We start from the raw sequence: 26160 nt of genomic DNA, 5'->3' as shown, positions 1-26160 counted from the left end.
ACTGTACGTATTATAGTTTTAACCAAGGTTCAGGGGCGCACGGTGGTTTAGTGGTTAGTACGTTCGCCTCACACCTGCAGGGTTGGGGGTTCGATTACTGTCCCTTCTGTGTGTGCATGTTCTCTCCGTGCTGCGGGGGATTCCTCCGGGTACTTCGGTTTCCTCCCTCAGTCCAAAGACATGCATGGTAGGCTGTTTGGCATGTTCGAAGTGTCCGTAGTGTGTGAATGTGTATGTGATTGTGCCTTGTGATGGATTGGCACCCTGTCCAGGGTGTACCCCGCCTTGTGCCCCATGCTCCCTGGGATCGGTTCCAGGTTCCCCGCGACCCTGTAGGATAAGAAGATGGATGGATGGATGGAACCAAGGTCCAAAAACCATAAAGATTATTTCTTTATTCACCTGATCTGTATTTCAGGTTCAGTATTTCAATTTCCCCTTCAGTGATGAAGGTTTCCACTGATTTCGTCACGTAAAGTTTATAAAAACTAAATCCAACACATTAATAATCAATATCAGCCATGATCACATACATTATTCCTTTATAACTGTATTTGTTCTGCATAATCAGTGAAATCTTTGTGTGTATATAATCCACACCATCACTATACCAGTCTCCTAAATCTAGCAGAATGCGACTTTTCAAGTCTCTGACTCGGCTGTGTGCTCGAATAGCCAGACAGCAGCTCGATGTTGTACCTGAATCTCATTTCTAATCTGCCAACGTTGTTGCCATCAGGACAACAGGCTCCCATGGCAACAAAGCCTCCAGGAGCCATGGCCTTAAAGAGCAAATTAGCTTAAAGCTGCTTTATGACGTCATCCACCTTCACACTCGAGCAGGTGACGGCTTTAAGGAGAAGACTTCAGTCCTGTGGAATAATAATAAATCAACAACAACAACAACAACAAGGTGAAACAGGATACAGTGTTTATTCTGGTGTGTTCAGGTTACATGACTTGGCAGATGCTAAATTACCCCCATAGTAGTAGTAGTAGTAGTAGTAGTAGTAATTAAAAAAAAAAAAAATCTGTAATTACTGTAATCTGTAATTACTTTTTTCTTCAAGGTGCAACATATTTTAATTAGATATTAATATTCAATTATAACGTTTCCCCAAATGATTACATCAACACCCCCAGTGAAGGCGAGAGCCGAGGGAGAGGCGGGGAAACTTTAAACCTGCAAGTGAAATCCACAACAAGTCTTCCATGGTTTAGAACATTACTTACAGAAGAGTTTAATATGTGGCTACAATTCTGTAACAAGATTAATAACCACTAGAAACATGACATTCAGTTTACAATAAAAAAAAAAAAAAAAAAAATTCTTCAAAAAGCTCAAGAAGTGCCCCACCAAAAAAGAGCAGCGGGGCAACTCGAGGCTGAAATAAAAGCCTTGTTTTTAATTAATTACTTAATTAATACTTTCCCAAACTCAATCACAAAAATCACAAAAGCGCTGGACTTAAAATGACATAAATCAGAGTTAAGATTTTTTTTTGTTGTTGTTGTTGATTTTCCTTTTTTTTTTTTTTTTTTAAATGTATTTTTATTTTTTAAATATATGTATATAAGAATATACCACAAAAAAAAAAAAAATCACAACTGATCCCCGACGAAACAAAACTGCACGATAATAAACCGTTATTTATAATGAGTAAAGGCACACAGAACAGACAGGCTGCACATGGACTTGGCTGAAGCTATCTTACAGGATTTTGCAGTGCCTTTCAGGAACAATAAAAGAAAAGAAAAGAAAAGAAAAGAAAAAAACCCAGCCAGTTTTCTCTGCTCTAATAACTGAACAATGTCCTCTATAGCACCTCACACTAGATGGCGCTATGCTGGATATAAACAGCAGTGAACCCAAGAGCAGCCTGATTCTCGTTCTCTAAACTCATTTTCTTTGTATTGTTCAGTCGATAAGTGCTAGTTTGCTCTATAAGGTCCACGACTTTGACTGATTTAACGTGAGAAAGCGTGGCTTTGATTGGCGCCGAGTAAAAGGTGAGGTTTGCTGTGTAGTGAAAATCTCCATGGCTGGACACGTTACGTCCACGTCACTCTGTCGTCTTGCTCTCCCGCTTAACCCGACCGAGTTTCTTAAAAATCTACTCTCCGAAATGTTCTGAAAGCTTGAAAAAGTTGAAGGAGGGAACTTAAAAAAAAAAAAAACAAAACAAAACAAAAAACCCCCAACAATAGCAACGACGAAAGAAGAAAAGATTGCGGGAATATAAAGAACCACCACCACCAACAACAACAAAAAAAAAAAAGACCTGAGAGTCCCGAAGTGGAATCCCCAGCAGTGTGGCACCTCCATGTTCTTTGTATAGAAAGCTTTTTTTTTTCCCCCTCTTTTTTTTTTATTTGATTTTTTTAACAGTCATGCAAGGACACAGTCTTATTGAGAGAAGACGAGAGAGACAAAGAGAGGGCAGGAACACACTGGAAAAGGAAAGCAAAAAGAGCCACGAAGATAAAGGAGAGAAAAAGAAAACAAAAACGACGAGGCACTGTACTTTTTAGCTCATGTTTCAGTAATAATCTGTTGTTGTTGATTTTTTATCGTGGCAACATGTAGCCACAAATTACCCCTTGAGAATATTTGACACCCCCCCCCCCTTTCTCCCTCCATTCCTCCATCCCTGATAGCCCTGTGTGTGCTTCGACATGATTCGGAGCTCATCTCTATATCTACCTCTATTAACTATATGGACCAAAATAATAATAAAAATAATAATAATAATAATTCTATCCACTCCTCCCCTGCAAGTGCCCAAATAACCCGTTTGTCTTTGGTGCTTGAGCTCTTGTTATTTTATTTTTCCAAACAGCAACCAATCTGGAACATTTAAGGAATGTCTACGCTATACTAAATCAGTAATACAATATTCCATTTAAAAAAAAAAAAACAAAACCAAACAAACTTGTTATATTACCGTATTAGTTAAGGGGCACGTGGCATGTTAGCTGAAGAAGTTTAATTAAAAGCCTTATACATGTGGCACCGTGGCAAACTGAACTGTGGGTTTGTTTGGGGTTTTTTTTTTTTTTTAACCCCAAATTTGGCGTCGACTTGAAAATGGCTTTACGGATGCTTTACGGGAAAGCGGGAGTGAGACTGACAAGAAGCTCTTAAAAAGAAAATAATAATTAAGCACAGCAGTTACACGATCACAGGCTTTTTACTGAAGCATAAGAAGAGTTTCGTCCGAAGAAGCGAATCCTCGATGATATTCTGGTCAGCCTGCACTCCGTGTTTCACCTCACACACACACACACACACACACACACACACGCACTTTGTTTGAACTCAAATCTCAGAGGAGACAGAGGAAAGAGGATGAAGACAGGAGAGAAGAGAGGAGACAGAAATCCAGAGCGATTCTGATCTAGAAAAAAAAAAAAGTAGGAGAGAATAAGAGAGAGAGAAAAAACTGTAATAATGATGATGGGGAAAAAGAAGAAGAAGAAGAATAGTATGCGGAGAGTGAAATTTGGAGATGTAGTAGATGTAGTCGGTTATGTTATGGTCTGTAGCCTGGTTGGAAGCGTGCCGTTTCTTCGAAGATGAGCGCCTTGAGGGTCTCTTTGGGCAAGTCGTCAAGCTCCATGTCGAATTTGAACGGAGCCTCGGCGACAGGCTGGTGAAAATCAAATTAAGGTTAAGGATTAGACTTGGACTCACTGATCTCTTATTAAAGGAGCTTCCTGGATTCGAGAGCTTCCTCACCTCATCAGTTGGGTCGTAGTACTGCTCCAGATAGGGGTGCGCCAGGGCCTGCTCCACCTCAATCCTCTTATGGGGGTTAAAGGTCAGCATCTTGTCCAACAGATCCAACGCTAGACAATAAAACAGCAAGACCGTGAAAACCCTGAATCATGACCGTGCCCCGCTATTGTTCAGTTGTTTAGTACTGGACTGAAAACCGCGAGATGAACTCTGACCTTTAGGGTCGGCGTTAGGGAAGAGACGGTTCCAGGGCACTTTGCAGCGCAGCGGCAGAGAGAGCAGGTAGTTTCTGGCCTTTATGTTGATGATGCAGTTCAGGTCTTCTTGTGAGGGAGAGCCAAGGATACCTGAGAGAGAGAGAGAGAGAGAGAGAGAGAGAGAGAGAGAGAGAACGACAGAGAGAGAGATAGATAGATAGATAGATAGATAGATAGACAGACAGACAGAGAGAGAGAACAACAGAGATAGACACAGAGAGAGACAGACAGACACAGGGAGAGAGAGAAAGACAGGGATAGACAGAGAGAGAGAGAGAGAATGACAGACACAGAAAGAGAGAACGACAGAGATAGATAGACAGACACACAGAGAGAGAACGACAACGACAAGAGATTAGACAGACAGAGAGAGAGAGAGAACGACAGATAGACAGACACAGAGAGAGAACGACAGAGATTAGACAGACAGACACACAGAGAGAGAGAGAGAGAGAGCGCAACAGCGATAGATAGATAGATAGATAGATAGAGAGAGAGGTGGGATGTAATAAGAATAAATAAGTGAGAAATACATGATGCAGTATTAGGAAACCATGATTTCACAGATGGAGAGAGAGAGAGCACGCGCAGGAAAATAAATCGCGCAGTATAAATCGCTCACAAAATACCAAATTTCCATGAACTAACAGAAGATGAGAGACTAAAAATCATCTTAGGAGAAGGACACACTGCAGCATTCGCTGTATCGCACATGTGAACGTGACGGCCTGAGGAACCGTGCCAGTGTCCTGCACACACCCTGAGTAAGCACTATATGTTCAGATACTTACCCGTCAGTTTGTTTGTTCCCCCCGTTGTTAAGTGGTTTGTTTGTTTGTTTGTAATGTTTAAATACAGATATAAAATGTCTTATTTGTGTAAATTGTAATTTAATCTACCTGCACCAATTGCTTTGGCAACAATCTAATTTCTAACATCCATGCCATTAAAGCACTGCTGAACTGAACTGAACTGTATAAGACTCAGACTCCGGTGGAGAAAAAAGGGCAAGAGGATTAGGGGTGAGAAGACGAGCGCAGGCCTGAGCCGTGTCGTTATTGCATCATCTGATTGACAGCTTGGGAAACGTAAAATTAGCGAGTGCTTCTGCATTCGACTTCCTGAGAATCACTATTTTGTTGCGTAACTGCTAAAGCACTTCCTCCAAACACAGGACAAACATTATCTCTAAAAAGATACCATCTCCATCGAACAATGTGCCGCCTTCTTCTCCGGACAGCTCGAGCCAAAATGAATACTTACACAACACTTACACGTGTTCCCGTTTATCTAGCAAGACCGCTTCTAACTGAGCAGGCCATGTCCCCAAACTCTCAGAGGGAAATCGCGATCGGTGCTGGACTCTTGATCTGAAGCAACAAGTTTTTCAACACAACACACTCAGGGTGCATGATTAATCATGTTTATAGTCATAATGATGCAAGGTTTTCTTCAATACCTCACGAAGAGCTTCAACACAGGGTCTTACGGCGCAAACACGCTTCACTTTGAGATCGCTGGCTAAAATGTTACCGAGGTGTGATGGAGAAGGGGGCGGGGCTTCCAGGTCGTTAGTTAATATTGACGAGTTCGACTGTTGATCGTTCCAGGTCCGAATGATGATCAGCTCATCTGCTGTTTCTGGCAGAGCTTGCCTTGGCACACAAATCAACTGGAAAACGTCCTTCTGATTAGCACGGTGGAAGTGTTCTCAGAGCAAACGACAGAGAGGAAATTCATCAAAACTAAAAACTTCTACAGTAGCTTTCTTGCACCAGTATTACCCAAGCCTACTTGAGAATGAAAAAGAAGATTTCAGTGCAATAAGTGGAAGGTTAAAGCGTTTCTCAACACCGAGCACAGAGAGATAGAAATCTCACGCGGTAAACTACACAGGAAGCTGATGAATGTATCAAACATCAGATTGTACATCAGCGAGAAGGGCAAGAGAGAGCTACCCGATACGGCTCCAGTATCTTTACAGGAACAGCCGATTCAGACTTTTTCATCCATTAACCATCGGGTGCTGATCTGGCTCTTAGTGTGCAGATTTGACCACAAAACATTTCAGAAATGTGCAGAGGTGTCACTTCGCTTTCTTCCTTTCCTCCTATTTATTTATCTTATAGGTATGATAACCTTACGCAGGGGTGCACGGTGGCTTAGTGGTTAGCACGTTTGCCTCACACCTCCAGGGGTTCGATTCCCGCCAGGGCCATGTGTGTGCGGAGTTTGCATGTTCTCCCCGTGCTGCGGGGGTTTCCTCCCGGTACTCCCGTTTCCTCCCCCAGTCCAAAGACATGCATGGTAGGCTGATTGGCGTGTATAAAGTGTCCGTAGTGTATGAATGGGTGTGTGAGTGTGTATGTGAGTGTGCCCTGCGATGGATTAGCACCCTGTCCAGGGTGTCCCCCGCCTTGTGCCCCATGCTCCCTGGGATAGGCTCCAGGTTCCCCGTGACCCTGAAGAAGGAGTAAGCGGTACAAGATGGATGGATGGATGGATGGATAACCTTACGCAAAAATAAATCACGGTAGTTTCACGATTACGGCTCTGAAGTGTGATATTTTTTTAAATGTCCGGGTTAAATAAATAAATAAATAATAAAAACTGCTTCTCCCCATTGAACACACTAGATTTTATTTTTAACCACACTATAGAATATTTGGAACAGTCGTAAACATGGATGTCAGGATAAATAATTAAATAAATAAACTACATAATTGGATTCTTCTTAATTAAATGAATGTAAACGCAGTCACGACAACAATCAAACCCTTAGCTAGTTAATTAGCCATGTTATCCGCCTCGGTAGCAAGCCAATATTATTTATTTCACCAGTGTTAAACACGCTAACTCTCACGCTAACTTGTTGCAAACGTTCATTTCAAGACAGCGTTACGGTGATTTTAGCGAAGAGTGACGGGTGGTGCTCGTGTAGATGGGAGATCATATATGATGTATTGCCTCCTCTAGCTGCCACTCTTCTTAAACACGTCTTACAAGTTGGATGTCCTTCCTACTCCAAGCCGCGGCCGTCTGGATGTTTTTCGGTACCTGAAAAATTACCGTACGGCAGACTTTTTCGACAGGGGGGAAAAGTTCCGGGGGTTCACCTCCTTTGGCCATCCTACACACAGGTGACTGACTGCTCGCACCAACCAGGAGGGGGAGGGGTCGTGTTACTCTCTACGCTGCACACAACCTGAGGGATTCCTGCACTTTCCGTCTTTGACGAGAGACCAGCTCATACCGCAGGAACGGTATTATAAACGGAACATTTTAGTGGTTTTGAAACCGTGACTTTTTCAAACCGCGGCATACTTTGAAACCGGTAACCGGCCCACGCCTAGTCATAGTCATAACTTTCAGGCTGCACATCTCTGAGCTCCTGATTCACTTCTTTCTCGGTGTGAAACGTTCTCAATGTAAAATTCTCACATTTTACAACAATTTAATGTTGGTATGAATCAGAATTAAAAACAATACACACACACACACACACACACTCAATGATTGTGACTGCAGTGGAGGCAAAATAGAGACCCGAATTTATCGAGGCCCGAGAGCTCACAAACACAAAATGAAGCAATGCGCGTGTAAATTGAACCCTTTCTTGTATGCGTTTAAGAAAAGACTTCCGCTTCAGACCTTAAATATTTATTGGTTTACTTAATGGTGCAACCCATTTGAATTATTAAGCATTTGAAAAGGAATACATACCTAAAATATGATTGAGCTGGTCCAGGTAGTGCTTGCCAGGAAATATGGGTCGGTTTGAGAGCATCTCAGCCAGAATACATCCCACTGACCAGATATCGATGGACTTGGTATAACCCTGCAAGTCAAACAGAATAAACATCTAAACGCTCAGTATTCTTAAATGGTGGTGGAGTTGCTGGCTGTAATTCAAAGCACAGGTTGATATTAATGTGCTTGCACTAATACGTCAGCGTTTCCATAGTAACACCTAATTCACAGGGACTTGTATGATAAAAAACACGTGTGGATCAGTCCCTCCAGGATTTCGCGATCGCAGAAACGAACGCAAACTCAATCAAACTCTGCAGATTCGCGCCAAGACGCGCCATGTGACATCACGACGCACGTTCAGCCAAAGCCCTCCTCGAACACGAATACAGCTAAAAAGGTCTCGTTTACCAGCAAAGATCACTGTGGAAAAACCGTGAAAAACAATTTCGCAAACTGAAGTCATTTTCTACATTCGAAATTTTGATCTCATGGGGACTTCTGCCACGTCTTCAATAACTTGCAGGTTATTTTGACATCCCTCGTCCACAGGTCTGTCTCAATCTCCAGGAAATGAGCCAAACCGAGCAAACTCTGATACTTTAAACAATTTTGAATAAATTAATCCTGATTATCCGTGCTATTGGTCGGTTATTGCTGAAGGAAACAGGGATCGTATTTATTAAAGCATCTTGCCTTTGAGTTGAGCATGATCTCCGGGGCACGGTACCAGCGTGTGGCTACGTACTCCGTGAGGAACCCGGTGTGATCGTGGTCCGGGTCGGCTACACGCGCGAGCCCGAAATCACAGATCTGGAAGCATAGGGTGAATTAATAAGCACTCGTAGACAGTGAACATAACCATTGAATCAGTTACTCAAGTTGTCTTAAGCTTATTAAGGTGCACCTTGAGATCGCAGGTGGTGTTGAGCAGCAGGTTGGAGGGCTTCAGGTCTCGGTGGAGTACATTGGCTGAGTGGATGTACTTCAGGCCACGCAGGATCTGGTACAGGAAGTAGCAGATGTGATCGTTGCTGAGATGCTGTGTCTTCAGCAGCTTGTACAGATCGGTCTCCATCAGGTCCTGCACGATGTAGCTGGGGATTGCGCAAGTTAAGGATGTGTTGTATACAGTTTAGAGAAACTTCTAGTCTGATTCCCCCCCGCCCCGCCACACACACATACTGAAGGTTGTAATGTTTGGACAAACGTGAAAGCTGTTTGGTTCAGAAAAAAAAAAAACTATCCGCTTCTACTGCTGGGTGTTGAATAGTGGGTTTGGTTTTTAATGTTTCCTCTTAAGTTGGTTGCATGTTTATCACTGTTTAAACGTATATTCAAGCATAAAGTAATGTACGGATTATATCCTATTTAGCAAAGTTGTACAAAACGCTGGCAGCGGTGTCTTAGTGGTTAAGGTTCTGAGCCGAGAATCTGGAAAATCCCACTGTTGAGCAAAACTATAATCTCTGAACTGCTCAGGTCTAAGCTTAGATTCTGTTTTGACTCCACTACAAGTTGCTTTGGATGAAAGAGTCTGACAATTCAGTGGTGAAAAAAATATAATAAAATAATCAGGCACCCAGGATAAGCAGACGGCGTGTCTTCTTTTAATTCGTAGGAACCCAATGGACAAGTCGGTTCAACAACCGAAAAGAAAAAAAAAAAAAAGAAAAGAAAAGAAAAGAAAACAAACCGTACTTCCTACAGACTTTCACAACCTTCCAAACACGGTGATCGCCAACTCATCACCAACGCAAACCGAAACGTTTCTTTTCTCGTTCATAGTAGCATCGATCAGGATGTAACCTGGATAAAAAAAAAAGCTTTCTATAATCTACTTTTCAGGACAGAAAATGACAACCCTGAATAAATAAATAAATAAATAAATAAATATCTCTCAAAGCACATTTCAAGGCAGAGCTTCCAACAACCCATGCCATTTCAGCTGCCATCCCACACAGTGTGAACGTGTGCATCCAGCCAAAAAACCCCTCCGCTGAAGAGGAGGAGGATCTCTTAGTGCTGTTTGAAGCCGCTTCTTCCTGAGCACGATGCACGAGAGGGACTGAGTGTACAGAACAGAAGAGGCTCGTCCTTTTCTACAGGAACGCTTGCGCTGCCAGTGAGCAACCGAACGCCTACGGACTATTGATTTCTGCGCCAAAATTAACCGTTTACTACGGGGTCCGCTGCCTACTCATCTACTACGTTACGTAAAGGAAAGAAAAACGGCGCTTCGGCGAGAAAAAGTCCGACTCGGCAGTTGAACCCTAAGCTTTCAGACATGAAATGAACCCGCTGGGACTGTCTGACCGGACGGTGTTTTATTGATGGAGAGGGATCTGATTAGGGAGTCAGAGACAGGCTACTTTCAGAAGGTCAGCCTATACGACCCGTCTATATGATTAAGTCGACCTTGAGCTGAGTTTTGAGAGAGCAAGGATGTGGATCATTACAGGTGTGTACGTCCTTGATACCGAGAGTAGTGCGATACAGAGGTTGTGTGTGTGTGTGTGTGTGTGTGTGTGTGTGTGTGTGTGTGTGTGTGTGTATGCGCAAGTGCGTTTGGTCTACTTCGTCCGCTCAGACGAGTCCGAGTGGCACGGAAAGGATACACGTCTTTCATCTGGTCGATGGAGGGCGCGCGGATGATGTCGTTGATGCCGATGATGTTCTCATGTTTGAAGCGCAGCAGGATCTTGATCTCGCGGAGAGTGCGCTGGCAGTACGTCTGGTGCTCGAACGGGCTGATCTTCTTTATGGCCACGCGCACTTTATTATCCCGATCATACGCCGAACTAAGGGGAAAAACAAAAACAGCGTGAAAAAAAAAACAAACCCCCCAAACAAGCCTTATTTTCATAAGCAATGCCCATCAACACCACGTCAAAGTACACCAGCAGACTGAACAAAAACATATTACTGAACACTTATTTATTAATGTATTCCTCTCAGGAAACATGAGAGCAGACAGAAGTTTCATTGTTCAAATTTGAATAATATTTACATATTCAAAAGGGAAGAAATAAAATCCACATGTGAAAGTACGCCTGTTTTTCCAGTGACGCATGTTCTGAACAAACAGGTTCTTCACTCATACTTCATGCAAGTGAAGAAATTCTGCATCCTAATTAAATATAAAAACTGACAAAATCACGTAGTAAGCAGTTCTTGCCAGAGTCTTTATAGCGAGTATAAAAGTCTTTAGGATGACACCTAACTGTTTAAAGTATTCCTGCGTTATTAACATTTAAGGGAGTTAAATATCAGTGACAAAAAAAAACCATCAATGTTTCATATACAGTTTATTTATTTATTTATTTATTTATTTATTTACACACAGTGACGCTTAGGATGAAGCTGGAATTCGGCCTAAGGTTGTCCCGGTGAGATCGACCGATCGTTTGTGCGAAGCATAAAATCATGCAGCTGCATGTCAAGAGCTTCAGTTCATGAACCATTACAGTTCATGTCCACATCAAAAGAAATGGAGAATAAAATGGGATCTCAAAAAGGGACTTTGGCCATGACATGGTTATGGTGCTGGTTTCGGAAACTGCAGATCTTCTGGGAGTTTACACAGATAATTAATAAATAAATAAAATCCCAGTTTTGCAGGCAGAAACGCCTTGTTGACGTGAGATGTCAGAGGAGAACGGCCAGGCGGAAAGGCAAAGGTAACTCGTATAACCGCTCTTTACAGCTGTGGAGAGCAGAAAAGCATCTCCGTGCGTTTTCAGACCCCGGAGAAGAGCCATTACACGTCATTTTAAAATGAATGCTTTGTTTTTGAATTGCCATGATGTGCTCGCCCACAGAATTCATCACCACAAGATCTATCCGGTATGCTCGTGGTTATCCGCAGATCGATCCCTCATCGACGTATTTTCTAAAAACCGCTATAGCTTTTCAGGATTTCACAAAGTCATCTTCATTTTAAAACGTTTACAGTCATGTAAATTATTCGTGACGGGTATTTGTGTGAAAGTTCCCATCGTGCACTGCTATACAGGTGGTTGGTCCGTTGGGTCGGATTGGTTTCTCACCATCGAATTCGACAGCCCTAGTTGTTGGAAGACCTCTTGGTGTTATGTGCATGGTGAGACATTTGTGATATTGTGCAGTGTTGTGTACATCTACTCTCACAAACATGCAACAGCAGCAGAACTCCAAGGCCAAGGAAGACGACGACGTGCGATACGATACGCAGGAGGAAACGACGAGGACTGCAAACATAAGGACACCGAATTGAATAAAAATATATATTACCTTGTTTACGTATCCCTCAAAGGATCGTGTACGGCTCACGGTCCGTTACACACAACAGACTTCGGCGCGGTGAAAAGGCTCGGAAGTGTGTTGCCATAGTGACTCTTTGAAATTGACGGTACGGTAGAACAGAGGCACTCGCACACTCCCATTATAGCTGACCTTCAGATCCATCTCTTCTTTCAAACACTCGCTGCATTTCTCTCACTCTGAGGTAACCGTCCTCCCTTTCTCTGCCGTATCTCAGCTCGATTTAGTTTCAACTTCTTCGACCGCAGAAGTTTAAACCCCAACGGCGAGCCGTTTGTGTAATCCGGGATCGTACAAGGAATGGTTTGAGGCTTGTATGATCAACCTCCAGAAAAAGAAAAGCAAATAAATAAAAACCACACGATGCGTCTTAGTAGGACACGTGTTTCACAAGTTCCGTGATGTGACCGAGAGGTGTGAAACGATAAACGGTACTTTCCATCGTGTTAACTCTGCAATCTCCGATTCCACAATCGATCACTCGATTATTCCCACATGAATCTATCAATATGTAAATGTAAACGATAAAGAACTAGTGATATATAGTCAGCATGGAGAAGCCGGGACTACTCGTGTACTCAGGACTCCGTGTTTGCGCTGATGCTTCCATTAACACCACGCCCTGGGCTCCGGAGCGGGGCAAAAGCGCTCGCCTCGTAACCGGGAGAGAGTTTGAATCCCGACGACGACAGGGCCATCCGTGGCCGTGAGAGCAAAATCGTCCGTGCTCTCTGGGTGGGAGGGACAGCATCGCTCTCTTTCCCATGTCAATCACAGAGGCACAAGCCAATCACGAGTGTCTGTGAGCTCATGCATGTAGAAGAGGGCGGATAGCGCTTTCCTCGGAGTGTGTAACGCCACAACACACACTGTTGCACTGAAACAAAGTTAGAAAAGATGCATCGGTCGGTTTCGGCTGTCTTGTAGGATGCAAATTTGGGAAGAAATTTTGGGCGGTTTTCAAACTCTTCATACTTTTATGGTTTAGATAATCACCAGAGGTGCCAACATGGCCAACAAGAAAATACTAGTAAGCGTAGAAAAAACTATTTTAACAACCTTGTCATGTGTATGTGGACGAGACGAGGCAAAAATCTTGCGACTGTTTCTTAATAATCATCGGTTCCTCCAGTATAATGCCGACTACAGTCTCGCTTGAATCCTTTCTACTAGCTCACAAGAACGAAGCATGTGAATACACAGGTGAAATTCACCTGGGCTTGGAGCAATCATAACTGCGACCAAGAGTAAATGCATCCTTTCACGTCCCGTGTCCTTTCCCCTTCAGTGAATTAGTGTTTCTGCTGAGTGACCAACACTGTCTGGATATCTCTTCACCACACCCATATGTGGTTCTTCCCTAAACTGTTTCCACAGCGTTGGAAGCAAATAAATGTGTAGAACGTTAAGACGTTAAGATTTCTCTTCACTGGAACTGAGAGGCCCAAACATGTTCCAGCACGACAATGCCCCTGTGCACAAAGTGAGCTACATGAAGACATGGCTTGCCGAGGTTGTTGTAGAAGAACTGAAGTGGACTACCCACTAGTCCATCGACCTCTGACCCCACTAGTGCCCTTGTGGCTGAATGAACACAAATTCCCACAGCCACTCTCCAAAACCTAGTGGAAAGCCTTCCCAGAAGAGTGGAGGTTATTATAACAGCAAAGGAGGACTAAATCTGTAATGGGATGTTTAACAAAGCACATATGGGTCTGATTGATCGGGTGTCCACATTTTTTTTGGCCATTTTCTATAAGAAAAACGTATAATCATTTCCTGCTTATTAATCTCACGGTTTCATAACTTTTCCTATAAACCCACATGCATGTCCTCGCAGTTTAGTAGCCACACTGTTAATGCTATTTTCTGGCAATTTCTATGAAAATTGTTTCGTTTAAATCAGAGAAACACTCGCTCAAAAGCCATAAAGAAACCATTTTTTGGATTCGTTCTCCGTGATTGGCTAGTGAATCTGCCTTGCATGGTTAAAACACACAAAGCAGATCAGGATAGTGCAATGTCGGCACACACGATATATGCGATAGACGTGTCAGGCTTTACAAAGATGCAACGTTTCAGTTCGGACTACCCGTAACCACAAGAAATATGTGCTGTTATGCGTTCGACAATATACTTAACTCCACAGACTAACCCCATTCAGAGCAGGCGCTAAAAAAAGAAACGCTTATTGCATCTTTAAAACTGGCTGTAATTGTGAGCTGCCAGAAGGCTGATGTAGTGACTTACTGCAGGGAGTGGACAGCTCGGGGATGGGCTAGCAATTAGTTTAGCGAATATAAAACTACCGCAGTCAACACCCATGCATGCATGCACACGTACGTATGTACACACACACACACACACACACACACACAGGAATGAAGAGTGAAGAAACAGCAAGCGAGAGAGATACACTGTAGAAGCATAAAAAGAGGGAGAAAAAGATTTTTTTTTAAAAAAAGAAAGAAAAAAAAAGTCAGCAGGATGGAAGAGAGCAAGATAAAGAGGGAGAGAAAGAGAGATATGGTTTCCACGGAGACGGACAGGCAAGACTTTGCAGAGAGGAGTTATGCAACAGGATGTTGCCATGGCGATGCGAAAGGAGGGCGGCGACAGAGCGTAGTGAGTTTTTACACCGAGCTCACTTTGTTCTTTACAGCTTTGGTCTAAGAAACAAAGGAAGACTGTGAAATGAGGTGGGGGGGGGGAAATGCTGACAATAATAACTCTATCTATAAATAAAGAAGCTCAAAGAGGAATGATTTCTGCATGTACGGGGACAGACGAGGGTTTGACGGAAAGACGGTGCAATTTTTACAGTCTGTAAACAACCAGATGAGCAATCTGCAGCTCTGACGCCCAGAGTCTACCACAAAAGTGTGTGTGTAGGGAAAAATAAAAAGATGAGTCAAGCTTTCAAATTGACCTTATTACCCGTGCATTCACACCAGCAACAAGCGCCGTACACATGCACAAACGTCGCTCATGTGTATGGAGTTTTTACTTATTAACGTTAACATTATTAGTTATGGTAATCACCAGTGGGCGTGGCCTGTCTGGCATTTCTCGTTGCAAGTGTTCACGCTAGAAAAGCGGACAGGAATTCATCTAACATATCTTTTATTAAAGGCAAGTAGTGTGCAGTCTGTGTAAGCTTCACAGCTACCTGAACACTTCTAACCAGATCTATACGGATTTGCATAGCATGAAGCATCACGGTTAGCGCTTCAGGATTAAAACGAGCCGTCCGGTCCTCACATTTCCCGCCCGCCATCGCAGCGACAGCACCTTGGCGACCACGGGCTTATTAACCAGGGTCTGACCTTTCACAACACCAGGCACAGACATCAGGCGAGATCGCTATTACATCGTCAGACTCCAGGTCGTCTGCTAATTCCGGCTTCTTTCACCGCTTTAATAAAACGCCAAGTAGAACTTTACCCGCCATGACCAAAAATAAACTGTATAAACGTACTGGCGTACGTGTGTTTTAGAGGTCTGGGTAAATCACGGAAGTTTAAAGGGTCCCCCCCCCCCCCACTTATATTGCACCTATAAACTGGACTAAGTTCAAGCAGGCATGAGAAATATACTGTTGCAAATTGAAACGGACAATTTACTGTGCCGCAACTAAATGGCAGAAAATCGGAGGAGAAGAATTTTTTTTTTTTATGCCACTGCGTTTGGATGTGGAATGGCGGCTCTGTGTAATTAAGCAAAACCAGTGCTTGATAAAAGAAATGGTTTCAAGAGGAAGGGGGCTGGGGGGAATGAAATAATAATACACACAGAATAATATAGCGCGCTCTCACTCACTCATTCTCCTCATCCTGACACACTACGTCCAGCCAGATTGAATGGCGGTACGCTGACGTCATTGGCAGGAATGTTACCATGGCGACTGGCACCATAGCAGTGCCTGGCATGGAACTGCAGTCCTGGCAGTAGCCACGGAGTAAGCCCCCTACAAGCAAAGTGCGTGTGCATGTACGTGTGTGTGTGTGTGCGCGCGTGTGTGTAGAGGTGCGAGCTTGTACATTCGTGAGTGCAGCCATGTGTCTAGTACATAAACATAAAGGGTGTGTCGGAGTGAGTGTTCTGCATGTCTCTGCGCGCGTGTGTGTACAAAGAAAGATAAGCTGCGGAGGTGAGAAGGCAAAGGTCGAGAGCACCATTCAGAACCGAAGGTGTGCGCGTGTGTGTGAGAAATGCACTGCAAGACTAAAATGATACTTAAAACACAACCGAAACTCATATCAGTAAACAGCAACATCATCAAGGGCACCGATCTCTTCAGTCAACACCCGTCTGTTGCAGCGATCAAGAACGCTCGAAGCAAGGCTCGCTTCCCCAAAACTAACTCTTACCTCTAAATAAACTCGACGGCGTCTCAGCACTTTCCGACGAACACAATAGGGCTGCACAGAGCTCATTTTACTACAGGCCGCTGATAAGCATCTCAAATCACTAACGCAGACATAAACAGAGCCAGATTGTGAGAAACTAACACACAGAGGTCTGACCAGCGAGGTATATTTAGTAGACTAAAGCTGAGAGGATGCTGTATTTAGAGAACTATAATCCGTTCCAGTCTAACCAGGTTTGCATTTTCCCCCTTCATGGGATTTTATTTGTTCAAACAGACACTCAGTTTTAAAATGGAATTTTATATATAGATAAATCTGACGGTAATGTTAAAGCTAAAGGGGACATCATTTAATTAAATAAAAACACAAAACAAACCATACACTCAGATTATATCCTAAACTATCATAAATAAATTTAATATAAGGGTTACAAATTACATGCAAACTGCAAAGTACCCTAGTGCACGTTCATCTTTTTTTTGAGAACAATTAATACGATGCAAACCAAATACACAGACTTTTTTTTTCCCCACCTTTCATTGTTTTTATCTCCACAAAGTGTTTACACTCATAGCAATACTACTAATAGCAATACTACTACTACCACCAATACTACTAATATTACTACTACTACCACCAATATTACTACTACTACCACCAATACTACTAATATTACTAATACTACCACTACTACCACCAATACTACTAATATTACTACTACTACCACCAATATTACTACTACTACCACCAATACTACTAATATTACTACTACTACCACCAATACTACTACTACCACCAATATTACTACTACCACCACCACCAATACTACTACCAATATTATTACTACTACCACCACCAATATTACTACCACCACCACCAATACTACTACTACCAATATTACTACTACTACCACCAATATTACTACTGCCACCACCAATACTACTACTACCAATATTACTACTACCACCACCAATATTACTACTACTACTACTACTACTATTATTACTACTACTACCACCACCAATACTACTACTACCAATATTACTACTACTACCACCAATATTACTACTACCACCACCAATACTACTACTACCAATATTACTACTACCACCACCAATATTACTACTACTACTACTACTACTACTATTATTACTACTACCACCACCACCAATATTACTACTACCACCAACACCAATACTACTAATACCACCACCACCAATACTACTACTATCACCAATACTACTACTATTATTACTACTACTACCACCAATATTACTACTACTAATATTACTACTACTACCACCACCACCACCACCAATATTACCACTACTGACATGATTTCTTTGGCCCAACAGCGGCAACTTCGGCAAGGTGATTTTTATAATACTGGGGGGGGGGGGACACGACACTTCAGATTGTATAGAGCATTTGATTGGAAAGAAAATCTGATGAGAAACTGAAGTGCAGAACGACATCATCGAAATTGCTGACCCGTATTGGTGGTAGTGCATGGCGTGCATTATTTTCGTATAACAGCACGGTCTGTCACATGTTACAGCGCTGTGAAAAAGTCCTGAATAAATCCTGATTTCTTTTCTTTTTGTGTACATCTCATACTAAATAGTTTTAGATCTTCAAATGAAATACAACAAAACAAAGGCACCCTGATTAAACTCTATTTTTTATTAACTGAAGCAAAAAAAAAAAAAAAAAAAAAAAAAAAAAAAAGTTATCCAACACCTATTACCAATGTGAAAAACTAATTGCCCCCTTAAACTTAAAATCTGGTTGTGCCAGCTTTATCAGCAATAACTGCAACCCAATGCTTCCAATAACTGGAGATCAGTCTTTCACTTACTTCTAGGACTAGGACTTACTCTTATGCTTTGGATCATTGTCTTACTGCATAATCCAGTTGCGCTTGAGTTTCAACTTACGGACTGAAAAGCGGACATTCTCCTTTAGGACTTTCTGGTAGAGAGCAGAATTCATGTTTCCCTAAATTACTGCAAGTTACCCAGGCCCTGAAGCAGCAAAGCATCCCCACACCATCACACTTCCACCACCACGCTTGACTATAGATATGATGTTCTTTTTGTGGAATTCTTTGTTTGGTTTACACCAGATGCAACAGGACACCTGTCTTCCAAACAGTTCCACTTTTGACTCATCAATCCAGAACATTCTCCCAAAAGGTTTGAGGATCTTAAGGTGTGTTTTGGCAAAATTCAAACGAGCCTTAATGTTCTTCTGGGTTAGCAGTGGTTTTCACCTCACCACTCTTCCATGGATGCCCTTTTTGCCCAGTGTCTTTCTGATAGTGGAATCATGAACGGTGACCTTTATTGATGCAAGAGAGGCCTGTACGTCCTTTGATGTTGTCCACGAATCTTTTGTGACTTCCTGGATGAGTCGTTGTTCTCTTGGACGAATTTTGGAAGGTCGGCCACTTCTGGGAAGGTTCACTACTGTCCTGAGTTCTTCCATTCATAGATAATGGCTCTCACTGTGGTTATTTAGCCTTTGAAATCGCTTTGTAACCTTTTACCTAACTTCATGCTGTTGTAAAAGTTCTATTTAAGTGTTGATTTGATTGAACAGGGTTTGTAGTAATCAGGCCTGGCTGTGTCTAGTCCAGCTGAACCCCATTATGAATGCAGTTTCATAGATTTGGGAAATTAATAACTACGGGGACAAATACATTTTCACGCAGGCCCAGTTGGTATTAACATAACATGATATAACCATCCAAAAAGTGTATTTTGGTTGCCTTTGCTCCATCTTAGATTTTGGTTTAATTTCTGAAACAATTTAGTATGAGATACACACAAAAACAGAATGAATAAGGAATAAAGCATTGTATTCCTTACGTATTAAAGACATGGTTTTAATGCCGTAGCTTGTGTTTTGAGAGCTGACGAAGATTAGCACAGTTGTTGGGATTTTTAATGTTCATATAACCCATTCAGCATGTTTGAATGGTCAGTTATGTTCATATGCAATACTGGCTATGATCTGCATGAAATAAATAAATAAACAAGGTTTTTTTTTTAATTAAAAAAAAAAAAAATCCAATTAAAACTGACAAGATGTGAAATGTAAAACCTTCTTTTTTTGTCCCACAATGAGGAGTCAGTATCAGCTGCCGAGTCTCAGTATCAGTAAACCATTTTAACAGTGAACTTCCCTGACGAATTACAAAAGCAGCTGTTAACTAATGAAGCACATTTGTGGGAATTTGTACAAGTGAAGTCCGTGTACTTGTTTACATGCGCATTATTTTGAAATGATTTACAAGCAGGTGAGAACGGACGTGTCTAAAAGGATGTCTAATTCAAAGTAAACAAAGCGGGTCTTTATAAGCGAATCCCCAGGCCTTTCTGGTTTACTTTAGAAGAAAAAAAAAATCTACAAATCTTATAAACACATCTCTTGAGATAAAGTAAAAAAAAAAAAAAAAAAAAAAAAAAAAAAAAAAAAAAAAGGAACGCGGATTAAGGTTGCAGAAAACTTTGCCGGTGTGTTTTTTTCGTAGCTGGTCAGAACAAGCAGGGTTTTTCAGCACGCTCCATAAAAGAAAAAAAAAAAAAGCAAGCACGTTCCTCTGGAAATCCTGCGAGGGTGTGAAGCAAAATAGGTGCTTATCACTCACACACACACACACTGCAGCAAGCCATCAGGAACCATGAGAGATGATTAAGGAGTGATTTCACTGCAGGGCAGATGTGAAGACTAAAGTGTAACACCTCTCTAAAGCAAACAGGAGATCTAGCACAAGCGTGGAGATCGTTACAGGAGATAATGTTTCTGCCCAACAGTCAAATCTGCACAGGGAACAAGACGTGACATCACCGCCAGCAGGCCCCGAGTTCAAATCCAACACAATGGACACGAGTACTGGCATGCGGATGGCTGGGAGCAGACACACACACACACACACACACATTTACAGGAACCACCGCTTCAGTGATCGTGAACAACAAACTGAAATGCCCTCCCTCTGAGCACTCACTTTCTCTATCTCTGCCAAATCCACCACATCATTTTTAACTCTTTTACTCAGACTATCCCTCTCTCTCTCTCTCTTTCCTGTTTCCATTCTTCCTGTCTCTCTCTCTCTCTCTCTCTCTCTCTCTCTCTCTCACTCACTCACTCATTTCCTCATCACACACTCCCTGCTTTCATTTCAGCTTCTGAAACCAACTGAACTCTAAACAGATCCGGTTAGAAACGTTCCCAAAGCGTTCATGAACATTTACTTACTGATTTCATCATTTGCCTGACTTTTTATCCAAAGCTATTTACAACAGAGACAGGATTTAATCAAGCAGTTGAGGGTTAAAGATCTCACTCAAGAACCCAATACGGTGAGTTTGGCATGGCTGGCGTTTGAACTCACAACCGTCTGAACGGTATTCGCCCAATTGTCTGGAGGTCGCAGCTTCGAATCAAACGAGAGCAAAACTGTCCGTGCTCTCCGAGTGGGAGGGATGGCGCACTCTCTCTACCCTGTCAATCACAGTGACATGACCTAATCGTGGGTGTCTGTGAGCTCATGTATGCGGAAGACGACGGATAGTACTTTCCTCCGAGTGGGACATGGCATGAGCAGCAATACAGAAAAAAAAAAAAATGCAGCTTGTTACAGAGAAACCACAAAGTCCGCTGTCATGAGGACTCTCCTATGTTGGAAAACTGGAGACTCCTTCCAAAAAAAATGCTGAATAAATATCCCTGTGAATGAGCTGTTTCTATAGAAACGATAAACTTGCGATTTGTCGTCATAGAGCTCCTTTTATATCAAATGAAAATCAACATCACCTGACCAATCAGATTTGAGAATTCCACAGCACTGCAGTATAATAATAATAATAATAAAAATAATAATTAGTTATAAAAGTCTCATCCTCTAATCCAACAGATCTGGGTGTACTCTCACAGAGTCTACTCATTTAAAAAAGGGTTTCGAAAACAGTCATCCTTGACACTTGAGCAAACCTTGGCCCCCGTTGCTGGAATACTATGTGGCTAGTTGCTGACAGGCGCGGTCTCTGTGATTTTCTGCTTTCGGATGATGCGGGAGATCCGATGCGAGGCTACAGGAAATGAGGGTTTCATATTCAGCGCTGAAGGCGGGATGGAAAGTCCATCCGAATGCCAAGATCTGCCAAACGGGGGACTGCAGGACTCGAGGGGAAGGAGGAGATCTCCCCGAGCTGTGACATGCCATAATTAAGACTTGACGGCTCCCACAGAGCGCAAGTATGTGGAAAGAGATTTCCAGGACACTCCAGCATTTTTTAACCTGATCTCCAACTATCGCATCTGTGCGAGTACGGAAACTCCAAAGTCACTAAAATAGGAGGTATACGGGGCGTTTCGTCGAAAATGTATGGCGTGACCCGACACGGAGCAGGATTGTCATCCGCGCACTCAATGATTCATTCCTGTTCTCGGTCTTCAACACTTTCCTGTGGTGGAAAACTTACTGACGCTGAAGACTCCTTTCATATATAGTGTATGTTAGATAAATGTCTCCTCACAGATAGCTTCACATTACCAACGTTTATATGTATTTGTTAAAAAAAAAACAACAAAATTTTTTATATTAGATTAGGATTAGGTGGAGCGTCCGACATACAAGTCCATGAGAATGAGACGTTACTATAGAAACCATAACATCCACGTCCATATGGAGGTGTTTACATCTACAGGAGGGTCAACCAACCGTGACTTCAAAAAAAGTACGTAAAGAAAGATGATAAAAACTGATTTTGCTTATTTTAATCGTTATTAATGGCACTGTTTTTTTCTGGGTTAACGTGATTTCATGCATCTCTACTGATCTGAAAACTCTTCACTGTGAAAGAATAGTCTAATTTCCGGTTGAGTGAATTTTGAATAAAATAATAGCTTTAAAATTTTTACAAAGACAAGCAGCCGAAAACAAGCAGTTTTCTGATTTTGGCCCCAGTACAGGGAAACGCATCTACAGATGTGATAAAAATCAGGTTGAAAAACTCTCCTCTGACTTGAATCTAAACTGAGAAATATGCTGCTCTGACGTGTTCTCCGGCTCGACGGCCTCGTCCTGATTCCCGTCCCTAAAGCCTCGGGCCGTCAGAAAACCCTTCCCATCTGTGTAATCCAACGCAACAGTTTGTTCCATGCCTGTGCTAGTTAAATATGCACTGGGATTCATTTCATCCCTGTCGGTCTCAACTTGCCAAGTTCAGAAAGCAGCTCACTTCCTCCTGATTCAGACATCCATACAGAGTGACATACTGCAGCTTGGAGGCGAAGTTTACACCGAGGGCTGTTTTTTGCTGTCGTCTCTGTAGCGTACAGGGTGTAAACCAGCGGCGCAGCTCATTCATTCCACTCGGTCTAAGAACCCAAAGTAGGCTAGGGCCAATAATGAGATCACCCTCAATGCCTGACCACTCCTCTCACTGGGAACAGATGGACGGCATCAGACTGGGATCAGACAGGATGTGCGCTTCGACTTGGTTAAGGACGAGCAGAAATCAAAACTGACCCATTTTTGTGCATTCTTCATCAATCACTTAAAAGAAACCTCTCGACTCATGGGCAAGGAATAAATAATATCACTGATCAGCCCCAAATGATCTGGACCAAAATCATTTCCAGTTTTATCATCAATCAAGCAAATACTGGGACATGTATCAAAGCGCCTACAATTGTACTGAGATTAACAAACTGAATTTGTGAGAAGGTTTATTAGCATATTGAATGATTTTGTAATATATTGCAATAAGGTCAATTATATCACAACAGTGTTTCAGAAATGATCTATTCCTAGTTTTTATGTTGATAATAGACCGCACCAGTGTTGCCAATTTTGAGACCTCTTGAGAAGTAAATTGAGCTGCAGCCGTTTGCGAAAGTCCTGCACTGGATCAAATCACAGCTGCTGGTTATACAAGTTGAGAGAGTAGGTTCACTCAATTCACCACCTGTCTGTAAAGACCGAGTTGCTCTTGCACAAGACGGGGTTCCCAGCGACCAATCACTGATCACCGTTGTTCCCAGCGACCAATCACTGATCACCTTTGGTCCCAGCATTCAATCACTGATCACCGTTGCTCCCAGCGACCAATCACTGATCACTGTTGTTTGTCCCACCTCTTTGTTGTTTTGGGTCTTCTTGGCAATATTTAAGTAAGTAATAAAAACACATTATTCCATCCATAATGTTTCCTTTCCGTCCATTTCCTGACTACTCAATACCACAGCTTCTGTTTTCTGCATTCTTGATAGAAATTGTAGTATTTTGTAAATACATAAATAGCTTGTGGTGCCATGATCAAAGACAATTTATTTCTAGAAGAAACTGTGTTTTATATTCTGATCTTTATTATTATTATTATTATTATTATACGTTCAATCGTAAAATCTTCCTTCTTCATGTGTTGATATGCAAATGATCACGACAAGCTTATGAATATGCAAATTACGTTTGTGACGTCATATGGAGACTTCCAGCACTGCACCAGACCACTGATCCTGGCACAAACTACCCAAGATTGCAAAATATCCTTACTGCAATCACTTGCCTGCAACCACCCTCCATTAAGAATAATCTGTCTCTAAGAACAACAAAAATAAGAAAGAAAGAGCTCAAATCCTGAATATGTACAGGAAAATGTCTGAATATTTTAAGCAAGCTTTCATTTAAATTAGACATTAAATCGCCATATTTCATTTTATGTTTCGACAAACAACTCAATAGCATATATATTCAAAACAAAAACTAATCTTTTTAGCATGTTAAATCTACGTAGGGCTGAATATTTAGTATTTAGCCCATGATTTGACCAAACAGCATATCAACAAGTGATTCAAGTTAGCTAGCTAGTTTTTACAAAAAAATTAAATAATAATAATATATATATATATATTTTTTAAAGCTGCAAGCCCGTACATTTTCGACACTTAATTTGCTGCAAATTTAGTAAATGCGTTTCTTTTCGACGGAAAGTGAATATTCTGGTCGTAATCAAGCCAAAACATTCACCCAGAAGTCATGCAAATTCTATGGTGAATGTGTTAGCCACTTGAGCTAACCTAACTAACTAAGGCTGCGTCCGAAAGCGCATACTAGCGCACTAAGTAGTATGCAGGGGAGGAGAGATAGTACGCCACTGTAATGTAACGTTAACGCTGTATTCTAGCGTACCGTTTAGTATGCTAGTGTACAGACCCCGAACTCTAACTGTTCCTAATAGTGCCTAACTGGCACTGCACTGATTGAATGAACGCTTACTATCAAGAAGGAAAGAAAGCGAAAATGTTTTTTAGGGGGTAAAACATGTGTTAAACTTACCAAACCATCCCGTAAGCGCCTTCGCCGATATAAGACAGGTTGATGTACCGTGGCCCGACGTCGAAGGCCTGCCCGCGGACCAGCTCGGCTCCGGCTCCGGGAATCGGGCCGCCGCCGCCGCCGGCAATAGCAGGGCCACACACCGCAGCTGCTGCTGCCGTCGACATCGCTGGGGGTAAATAATAATAAATAAACTACACGGCGCGCGCACACACACATACACTGAAACCTCCGGTGTTAATACAGCAGAGTCCCAAAATTTTTCCCAGAATGTATTCCGAGTTTGAACGCGCTACTCTTCCGCAGAGTTTAAAAAAGGGGGGGAAAAAAAGAAAAATTGCTGTAAAGGAGGGGGGAAAAAAAGTGTATAATGCGCGCGTGTGTGTGTGTGTGTGAGAGAGCTGACATGCAGTGAAAGCGACGGAGACTGCAGACGGAGCTTCTGAGCGGAGCGCGAGCTAAACCGCTGCGGCAGGAAATAACGGGGGAGGTCACGTGATCCTTCATCAGCGCTGCTTGGAGTGTGAAGAACTCCACAAGAACTCGTACGAGATCCAGTGTCGAGTTGGATAAGGAGTGTTTTCTGTACATCTGCTCATTATAGGTGGTGATCTCCAGTCAGGTTTATCCATCAGCCAATCATGTGTCAGGAACGCAGTGCATAAGACCATGCATGATGTGACATAGTACATGTTATTTGACTTCTTAAACTGGTTCTCATCCAACATTTTGCTATGAAGCTGTATAAGAAACCAATTTACCGTGGTGCTTGAAAGTTTGTGAACCCTTTAGAATTTTCTATATTTCTGCATAAATATGACCTAAAACATCATCAGATTTCCACACGAGTCCTAAAAGTAGATAAAGAGAACCCGGTTAAACAAATCAGACAAAAATATTATGCTTGGTCATTTATTTATTGAGGAAAATGATCCAATGTTACATATCTGTGAGTGGCAAAAGTATGTGAACCTTTGCTTTCAGTATCTGGTGTGACGCCCTTGTGCAGCAATAACTGCAACAAAAAGTTTGGGGTAACTGTTGATCAGTCCTGCACATCGGCTTGGAGAAATTAATGTAATGTAATATATCATATCATCCCTGCTGAAAAATCAATAGAAACCATCACAGAAATTCAAATTCCAGTTCAAATACCATTACAAACCATCAGCTGTTACCCATTAAAACCATTACCAAATGGTTTCCATTATGTAGTAAGATGTATTAAGGACATAGGTCCTTAATGGTATCCACCAGACATAACATGCCACCAGTAGAAGGTAACAAATTATCAGTAGAGACCCACAGGTACCATTACAGTTTCCATTAAAACCAATACAATTCCCATTATAACCATTAAAACCATTGCAAATTCTATGAAGGTTTCTATTGGGG

The 26160-nt window shown here is 42.1% G+C and overlaps 1 protein-coding gene across 1 annotated transcript; it reads right to left on the bottom strand.

The window, feature by feature from the left end:
• Positions 1-914: 914 nt before the first annotated feature.
• Positions 915-25195, bottom strand: mapk1 (mitogen-activated protein kinase 1). The gene is made up of 8 exons (XM_053653667.1): positions 24766-25195; positions 10365-10547; positions 8654-8843; positions 8443-8559; positions 7720-7834; positions 3955-4086; positions 3740-3849; positions 915-3650 (listed from the first exon to the last, which is right to left on the bottom strand). The coding sequence occupies exons 1-8, from the start codon at positions 24930-24932 to the stop codon at positions 3534-3536; spliced, it is 1131 nt and encodes a 376-aa protein (XP_053509642.1). The 5' UTR covers positions 24933-25195; the 3' UTR covers positions 915-3533.
• Between the last annotated feature and the right edge of the window lie 965 nt (positions 25196-26160).

This window comes from Ictalurus furcatus, chromosome 22 (genome assembly GCF_023375685.1).
Source record: "Ictalurus furcatus strain D&B chromosome 22, Billie_1.0, whole genome shotgun sequence".
Taxonomy (NCBI): domain Eukaryota; kingdom Metazoa; phylum Chordata; class Actinopteri; order Siluriformes; family Ictaluridae; genus Ictalurus; species Ictalurus furcatus.
This window is presented reverse-complemented; position numbering and strand designations above follow the sequence as displayed.